Here is a 9,654-nt window from a genome sequence, read left to right on the forward strand (position 1 = left end):
GGGAGGGCCCGGGGCCACTGTTGGGGGACACTGGATACCCCTGCTGGGGGGGCGCCTGACATAGTGTCCTATTCTATACAGATATGAATCCTCTGACCAGCTGTGAATCCTCTGGCTATGCCCCATGGGGCTGGGTTTCCCAGCTGGTGGGACAACCGGTGGAGAATGACAGAAGTTTCTGTCCCGGCCTGACCGGTCCTCAGCAGCCCCCATGTCTTCCCAGGGGCCCTCAAGGCTTCTTTCTGCCTTGCTATCCAGCTCAGCCCTAAACTGGCCAATGGGAGCCCAGTTCTGAGGTCATGCTGGTCACATCCCTGGAGCTCCCTCAACCCTGAGTGCGTGGGAGTATCCCCGGAAAAGCCTGGATGGTGAAGCTGCGACCTGCTGGGATGCTTTGAGCTCCTTCAGCTGAGCCATCTCTGGAGAAGCCCCGCTGTGGCCCACTGGGCAAGGTGCTTCCTTGCCAGACCTAGCTCTCTCCTCTGCCCACCCAGGACCTCCTCTTCTTCCCTCCTGGGAGCTTGAAAGACAAGAGTCAGGGGGCCCATGACTGGAAGCCTGTTATCAGGGGACAGAGTCCAGGATCTGTGTCCTTGCCCCAAGGCAATCCAACCCAGTGTTCGGGTCCCTCCCCACCTTGGTACCCACCTTGCTGCTGCTTCTTGCACTGCTTTGGGCGAGGTGAGGACCCACAGCTCTGGTGAGGCCGCTTGAGGCCTGGAAAGAATGAAGGAAGGAGTAAGGGGTGAGGTTTGGGGGCCTGGGCGGAGGGGGTAGCCGGCACCTTCAGGGAGCTCCATTCCACAGACAGGCAGCAGCCGGACAAGTATATCCACACTCAGGGACTGAGTGAAGGCAGCAGCAGGCAAAGGCTGCATCAGCATCAGCTCCTGTTTGCAGAGGGGTCCCAGGCCCAAGTGAGAGGGCTGCAGGCTCTGGGCCTGGGGATCTCCCAGCCCAGAATGCAGGAAGCAGGGCCCACAGCCAATAGCCTCAAGCACTAAATGGCTTGGAAAGCACCCAGCTCTGTCGAGGGCATTGCTGGTTGGAAAAGTGGAGCTTCCATGAGGCTTGGTCAGGCCTGTGCCCTCCCTCCTGTACCAGTGTGTTTTATCCCCCTTATTTCACATCTTCCAAATTTCCTCACTTCTCTTACTAGTTTCCTGAGTTCTTGTCTGGTTGCATGGATTTTCAAGAGTCGCTTTAATACCTTTCTGAAGAGGTTGGGAAAGGAAGAAAGGAAGAAGGAGAACAAGAAGGAAGGGGAGACAGAAAGGAGGGGAGGAAGAAAGAAAGAGGGCTATGGAAGAATTTTAAGAAGTAAAGCAGGACACTCCTACAGCCAGGCACTGGTGATTAATCAGAATGGCCGCTGCAGCAGGCCCCTTGCCCTGCCAGGTGTTAAATTTTTAGATGCTGGTCTGCAGGGAAACCCAGGGGTCCCGAAGAGGGGCTGGAATCGGTGTAAGATATATTTGGCCGCGCTGAGCGGCTTGCAGGATCTTAGTTCCCCAACCAGGGATTGGACCTGGGCCCTCGGCAGTGACAGCACCGAGTTCTAACCACTGGAACAACAAGGAATTCCCTTGTATTTCAATATTTTAACGAGTCTTTTACTAGTAACGGACTCACTAGCTAAATATCAACCAGGCCTGGTCACAGCCAGGTGACAAGTATTCCAGCTCAGTGATAAGGGACAGAGGGACCAGGTATTAAACAGTTTTGATTTATTGGGGAGCTAGGATTACGGGATGGATGTTTTCTGTTACAGCCATGCACAGCTATAAGTAAAAGTCGATATTTCTATAGAAATAAAGTTCTGAAACCACAGCAAACATCATACTTAATGGTCAAAGACTGAAAGCTTTTCCTCTAAGATCAGGAACAAGGCAAGGATGCCTGCATTCACCACTTCTACTCAACATAGAACTGGCAGTTCTAGCCAGAGCAATTATGCCAGAAAAAGAAATAAAAGGCATCCAAATTGGAAAAAAGAAGTAAACTTATCTCTGTTTGCAGATGATCAGATCTTGTATGCAGAAAACCCCAAAGACAACCACAAAAAAGCTGTTAGAACTAATAAATGAATTCAGCAAAGTAGCAGAGTATAAAGTCAACACACAAAAGTCAGTTACATTTCTATACATGAACAATGAACAATCTGAAAAGAAAATGAACAAAATAATTCCATCTACAGTAGTATCAAAAAGAACAAAATACTTAGGAATTAACTTAACCAAGGACGTGAAAGATTTGTACAATGAAAACTACAGAATGTTGCTGAAAGAAATTAAAGACATAAATAAATGAAACACATGTTCGTGGATTGGAAGACTTACTAATGTTGAAAATTTCAATATTACCCAAAGTGATCTATAGATTCAATGCAATCTCTATTACAATCCCAATGCCTTTTTTTGCAGAAATAGAGAAGTCCATTCTAAAATTCATGTGGAATCTCAAGGGACCCCAAATGGTCAAAACAATCCTGAAAAAGAACAAAACTGGAGGATTCACACTTCCTGATTTCAAAACTTACTACAAAGCTACAGTAATCAAAAACAGTGTGGTATTGGCATAAAGACAGACATAAAGACCAACGGAATAGAATAGACAGCCCAGAAATAAACCCTCACATATATGGTCAAGTGATTTTTGACAAGGGTGCCAAGACCATTCAATGGGGGAAAGGACAGTCTTTTAAACAAATGATGCTGGGAAAACTGGATATCCACATGCAAAGGAATAAAGTTGGTCTCTTACCTAACACCAAATACAAAACCTAACTCCAAGTGGATCAAGGGCCTAAATGTAAGACCTAAAACAATAAAACTCTTAGAAGCAAACATAAGATGAAAGCTTACGACACCGGGACTGGCAATGATTTCTTGGAGATGACACCGAAGGCACAGACATCAAAAGAATAAATAGAAAAATAGGACTTCATAAAAATTTTTAAAATCATACATCAAAAGACCCTACCCACAGAGTAAAAAGGCAACCCACAGAATAGGAGAAAATATTTGCAAAACATATATCTGATAAGGGATTAATATCCATAATATAGACAGAACTCCTAAAACTCAACAACAAATAAACAAAGAAGCCAATTCAAAATGGGCAAAGGACTTGAACAGACATTTCTCCAAAAAAGATATATGAACGGCCAATAAGCACATGAAAGGCACTCAACATCACTAATCATTGGGACTTCCCTGGTGGGCCAGTGGGTAAGACTCCGTACTCCCAATGCAGGGAGCCTGGGTTCGATCCCTGGTCGGGGAACTAGGTCTCGCATGCCACAACTAAGAGTCTGCACACCACAACTAAAGACCCCACGCGCTGCAACTAAAGATCCCGCATACCGCAACTAAGACCCAGTGCAACATAAATAAATAAATAAATAAATAAATAAATTTTAAAAATCACTTATCATTAGGGAAATGCTAGTCAAAACTACAATGAGAAGTGAAGGGATTATAGAGAAGTCTAAAAGGCACTTTTCAGATAATGAAAAAGGGGCATAGCATGCTTTGTTCCAGAATCCCAAGGTAACTGGTAGAAATAGTTAAGCAGTGATACCACAAATCTTTAATTTGTCATCACTGCTACATTTGGCTTTAATCATAACTGTATAATAATCATGCCTGTGAAAAATGTTCACATATAAGAAGAAAGTGCAAATTGTGCCTACGATCTACTTCCCATACCCTTCTCTAGTGAAATGGCAGGAAAACTAAGTAAAGCTTGAATTGAACTAATATTGTTGTTTTCAGAATAGTTATTCAAGGAGGAGATCATCGTCAGGGTGACTAGAAGGGGTAGTCAAAGTACTTTGAGACATTCGTTGGGGGGTAGAATATGGATTCCTGTGAGACAGCATACCGACTTTCAGGCAAGTAGTACCTGAAGTACTTCTGCCTTTGAGCCCCGCAAATACAACTCCTTATTTGTAGACTGTATAACATAGTCCCTAAAATTGACATCTCCATACTACCTCACTTCCTCTGGCTCAGGGAAGAGGCTGAGGAATCTTTATTCCTGGATTTTTTTCCCTTGAGGACCTGGGTCCAGAGTCTAGCCCAGTGGATGGCAATAAATGTTTTCTCAATGAATTAATAAATTTGGGGGTGAAAGGAAGAAAATTCCCAACACAGCCTATAGGTCCAGCATTAGCAGGGCCTGCCCATATAATTTATTCAAACTGTCTACCCTATGTAAGGCTCTGCACTTGAGCATCTCTGCCAAATGTTTATATGGTATGTATGTATACATATACTATTAAGTTTGTTCAATGTTTTGACTTGGCTTTAATATCTGTTCTTTTATGTACAGAAACCTGCCTTATGTAACTTTAGAACAATTACTATAGTAGAAACAATCTCTATAGCTTGAGAAAATATTTAGAAAAAAAAATTAATGCTATTATACACAGACACACACACACACACACACACAAAACTACAATGAGATACCACCTCACACCCATTAGGATGGCAACTATCAAAAAAACAGAAAATAAAAAGTGTTGGTGAGGATGTGGAGAAACTGGAACCCTTGTGCACTGTTGGTAGGAATGTAAAATGGTGAAGCTTCTGTGGAAAACACTGTGGAGGTGTCTCAAAAACTTAAAAATAGAGTTGCCATATGACCCTGGATCCTGGATATATACTCAAAAGAATTGAAGCAGGGTCTTGAAGAGATATTTGTTTACCCATATTCATAGCAGCATTATTCACAATAGCTAAAATATGGAAACAACCCAAGAGTCCACCGAAGGATAAACAAAATGTGATTTACACATACAGTGGAATATTAGCCTTAAAAAGGAAGGAAATTCTGACACCTGCTACAACATGGATGAACCTTGAGGACATTATGCTAAGTGAAATAAGCCCATCAACAAGGACAAATATTGTACGATTCCACTTATACAACGTACTTAGAGTAGTTAAAGTCATAGAGAGAGAAAGTAAATGGTGGTTACCAGGGGCTGGGGGAGGGATGAATGGGGAGTTACTGTTTAATGGGTAGAGTTTGCTTTACAAGATGAAAAGAATTATGGAGATGGATGGTGGTAGTGGCACGACAATGTGAGTGTATTTAATACACTGAACTGTACACTCAAAAGTAGTTACGATGGTAAATTTGATGCCATGTAATTTACCACAGAAAAAAAAAAAAAAGAAAGAAAGATTCTGAATAGAGTGCGGCCTTTGAATCAGTGAGGTGGGCCATCTGATCGCTGACCTCTCTGCGCTCCATCAGAAAATCAGTCAGGGGCTCCCTGGGTGTGGACGGCAGTCTGTGGGTTAGTGTCAGGCCTGCGGGTGTCTGAATGGTGAGGGGCCTGAGTCTGTGGGGCTGGAGCACGAGGCCCTGAGGCTTGGGGACAGGGAAGTGAGAACGGGCTTCCCCTAGTGAAACCAGAGAGGTGATTCTGGCAGTGGTCAAGGGCTGACAACTTCAGACTCTCCCAGGAGGCTCCAGGTTAGAGCCCTGGGAACATGTATCAGGACAGGCCAAAGCCTTGAGGGGCAGAGAGGGGGTGCAGGTGAGGCTGGGAGTCGTGGTGAGGGACCTGGGAAGCGTGCAAATGGGTCCAAGGATGAGGAGGCTGGTTTATGGGAAACGGCTGTGACCAGCCACCACCCGCCTGCTCTGGGTTTGAGGTGAGGACTTAGCATGCTCACCCCCACTCCCACTCCCCAACCCCAGGCCTTACCAGGGTGGAGCTGAGAGTCTGGTTGGCTTTCCTCGCCAACTTCAGGCTGCCTGGGGAAGCCTGGAAGAGAGGAGGAGATAATATGCTATGGGCATGTGCTAGGATGCCCTGGGGCCAGCTCTGGCCCCATGTCTGGATCGGGGCTCATCCCTCAGGGTAGGTTCCCAGCAAGGGAGAAATCTACACTCAGCGATCTGTGGGGGGCACAGCTGGTGGTGAGCCTTGAAGGCAGCTGGGGGCAGACACATGTGCGTATCTAAAGGTTTGTGCACATACAGGTATACGTGTGCACGCACACACGTCTGTGCCTGCTTGTGCGCATGCACGTACGTGTGTATCCACGCGTGTGTCCACTGTGCCTCCCCGCCTGCCCTGCACTCTGCCTTGTAGAGTTCTCGAGTGAGTTCTCACGTTCTCTCCAAGGACACCGTCACCCCTCAGTGTTCTGGGCTTCCTCACGGTGCTGTGTAAATAGAAGGAGCCCAAGAAACGTTCGCTGGACAGAACAGAGTTCAATCAGCCTGCGCAGAAGCAGTAGTCAGAGGGCTCTCCCTATGACTGTTTCTGACTGCATTGCGAAAAGAAACCTCTTGGGCGTTACAGGCTATTTGGAATTTCCTGGCAGGAAGAAGTCACCTGGTCCTTTCTCTCTGTGCACCCTGCCTTTCTGGGCAACTGGGGTGGTACAAGGTGGAAGGAGGAGTCCTCCAGGTCCCCAGCGGATTTGGTGGTGTTAGGGCATTTGCTCCGGGAGGTGCGCAGAAACATGGAATTTTGTTCCTGGTTTGGCCATACTGTCTCTGAGCCAGACAGGTCCCGGACTCGCCTGGGCCTCTCTGGCTCCCAACGCCCTGGGGCTAGCTGGCGGCGTTGCACTTCTCACAGCCACTCTTACCGTCTCCGTGGCCCCAAGTGCTCAGCAACAGCACCTCCAGTTCCAGTGGTACGTCCAGCTCCATGCACACGCAGTGGATGAACTCCTGCCAGGTGGTCTGACCCTGGGTGTGCAGTTTGTTGAGTTGTTGGATGACCCTCTGTGTGGGGTCTGGGGACTGGTCCCCGGAGCCCAGGTCCACGTTGGGGAGGAAGAACTTCACCTTGGCGCTCAGCCATTCTGGGTCTTTGCTGAGCAGGCTCACGAGATATCCACACAGGTTCTCGGTGCCCAGCTGGAGGCTAATGGGGTCCATGAGCAGCCCGGCCCTGCAGGGACCAGGTAGGCAGGTGAGCTGGGAGGCAGGTGAGCTGGGGGACAACTCAGCTGGGGGGAAGCCAAGAGGGGCAGTCAAAAACCACCCCCTACATCTGAGGGGAAGAGAAGAGACAGACACAGAAGACAAAGAAGTGGCCTCTCCGTGGAGTCTCAATGCCATTGCCCAGAGCTCGGTCCCAGAAATTAATCTCCTTCTGCATCCTTTGCAAAATTAATCTGTGCCTATGTATTGGCTCTGGAATGGTCTAGTTCATCCCCCGTGGATAATGCCCTGACGATGCTTTACTCATTCTTGTTTCCATGGACCCATTTGTGCTGCTCTCTGTCTGAGCTAAGCTCATGGCAGAGACAACTAGTTGTCTCCCAAAATCTGTTCTTCCCTTCTTCCTTAGTACTAGAACCCCTGAATATTCCCTGGTCATCTGGAATAGACTATATTTCTCAGCCTCCCTTGCAGTTAGATGTATCCATGTAATTAAATTTTGGCCAATGGGATGTAGGCGGAAATGTTCTATATCATTCTTTGCTTCTTCCTGTTGGCTGGAATGCCGATGTGATGGCTGAAACTTGGGCAGCCATGTTGGATTATGAGGTAGAAGCCAGTACTGAGGAAGATGGAGGGTAAAGCTTTCCTGCCCTGGACTCTCTGACTTTGAATTTCTATTACATGACAAGGAAATACATTTCTATTCTGTGTAAACCCCTGTTGCTTGGGCCTTTCTGCTATTCACAGTGAAATATAATCCTAGCTAATACAGACCGTCTCCTCTCTCTCTCTAAGCAAATTCTCCCCTTCTAAACTGGAACTCTCAAACAACCTGCTGGTAGGAGTACTAATATAAGGCAAGGGACACATGTAGTGAAAGCCTAAAAAGTCTGTAGGCCCTTTGACTCAGCAATTCCATTTCTCACACTCTAGCCTTAGGAAACAATCATGGAGGTACACAGAATTTTTAGTTACAAAGCTGTGCATTGCAAGATTATTTTTAATAGTTAAAAATTGGAAGCAACCTAAATATCCAACAGTGGGAGATTACCTAACTGGTTATCCATAATATAGTGGAATATACTATAACATTTCCAAATGTACTTTCTGGTACTATTTCCTTAATAATAGAGGCAAACACTCAGAAAGCACTTACTACGTGTTAGGCACTGTTTTACGTGCTTTATGTGTCTCATCTAGTCATCACAACTCCAGAGACTCCACTTCTAACTCTGAAAAAGGTAGGAGGCCTGCCCAGGGGCCAGCCTTACCAACTCCCAGAGGCTGGGGCAAAGACCATGTGTCCTGGGGTTCAGACCCCAGCTTCTCCCTTGACCCTTGGCAGAGGCCTACTGGGCACATGTCCCCAGCTCCCTCTGGTCACCCTTCCCCAACTAAACTAATAGCAACAACTCCTTGCTCAGACACAGGGCTTTAGAATTCATGAAACATGCTCACATCTACGGCGTGGGCAGGGATCACCATCCCCACTGAAGAGATGGAAAGACTAAGCCAAGGAAGGGTAAAGGACATGCCCAAGGTCATCATACAAGTCCATGGCAGAGCCAGGCTCAGAACTGAGATTTCTTACCTCTCAGGCCAGTAAATGTCCAAGGCTTGGGATCCCTAGGTGGCACCAGACAAGGGCTAATCCCTGCCCTTTGTGTGATCTTGGCACAAGGATGTGACCATGGCCTAGGGCACAGCTTCTTTTCTGGGCTATAATGTCCAAAATCATGTGGCCCATAAAGAAATCATCCAGGGCAGCAAGGTGCCAGGTGGAAGTGAGGAGTGCCTGGATGGTATAATTTCTGGGAAAGTCCTTCAAATTCAAATTTCCCCTCCAGCCAGTCTAACATGATGTCGTTGTTTCCACCATGAGTGCTCTATCCCCTGGGGGTAAGACCTTAAGCTCTTTAAAAATAACCATCCCTGGAAGAAAAAGCACATTACATTATTACTGGTCATTGTGAAAGTCTGTGGGAAATAGCCTTGGAGACAGAGGTTTAAAGTAGAAAGAGCCTCAGACCCAGAGTTAGGAGACGGGTGTGCCTGTCCCAGCTCTGTAACTAATTCTCTGTTCACAGAATCAGGGCTGTTCACAGATACTCTCTTTCTAGGCCTTTGGTTGGATTGCATCTCCCTGCCCCTTTGAAATTGGGTATGGCCACGAAACTTGCTTTGGCAATGAAATATGCTAAAGAATGACCCACGTCATGTCTGTGCAGAAGTTTTAAGAGCCAACGTGTGATTCACCTTGTTCTCTCTTTTCCTCTAACACAGTGGCCAGCAGTATTCCAGATCTTGGCTGTTCCTTTAGCCTGGGTCCGGGAAAGAGGATAATGCGGACTAGGGGCCCCAGTCGATTCATATTAGACGAGAACTGAGACCAGGAAATAACTTTTGTTGTCATAAGCCACGGGGACTTTGGAGGTTGTTTGTTACTGCAGCATACAGTAGCCTATCTTAACTGATACACTCTTAATATGAGCAAATCTCTTCTCTGTCAGGCCCTTGGTCACACCATCCATGAAAAGGGTAGATGCTGACGCAGGCCTTTGCTGATGTTCTGTGTCTGATGATTCTCACTCTCACGCTGAAGGGTGACTAAGGGTAACTTTGCTACATTGGGGGCAGTCCAGGGAGCAGTAGTGAGCAGTCTTGGCAGTAGGAGGGTGGGGGATGAAGGAGTGGATGGGAGGGAAGGAGAGGAGGCAAAGGGGAATGATC

The 9,654-nt window shown here is 46.8% G+C and overlaps 1 protein-coding gene across 7 annotated transcripts in view; it reads right to left on the reverse strand.

Annotated features, from left to right (window-relative positions):
• NLRC5 (NLR family CARD domain containing 5) overlaps window positions 1-9,654 on the reverse strand; it is a 90,382-nt gene that overhangs the window by 51,792 nt on the left and 28,936 nt on the right. For 5 of the 7 annotated variants that reach the window (XM_082366953.1, XM_082366954.1, XM_082366952.1 and 2 more), the window contains 3 exons: window positions 6,621-6,928; window positions 5,726-5,785; window positions 649-717 (listed from right to left, as the gene is read on the reverse strand). In XM_082366953.1, coding sequence (XP_082223079.1) covers window positions 649-717; window positions 5,726-5,785; window positions 6,621-6,928 — 437 coding nt within the window. Of the gene's footprint in view, window positions 1-648; window positions 718-5,725; window positions 5,786-6,620; window positions 6,929-8,515 lie in introns of all 7 variants that reach the window. The other 2 variants (XM_082366955.1, XM_082366956.1) reach the window with 2 other exon arrangements.

This window comes from Balaenoptera borealis, assembly GCF_965194805.1.
Source record: "Balaenoptera borealis genome assembly, chromosome: 19".
In the NCBI taxonomy this organism is placed as follows: Eukaryota; Metazoa; Chordata; class Mammalia; order Artiodactyla; family Balaenopteridae; genus Balaenoptera; species Balaenoptera borealis.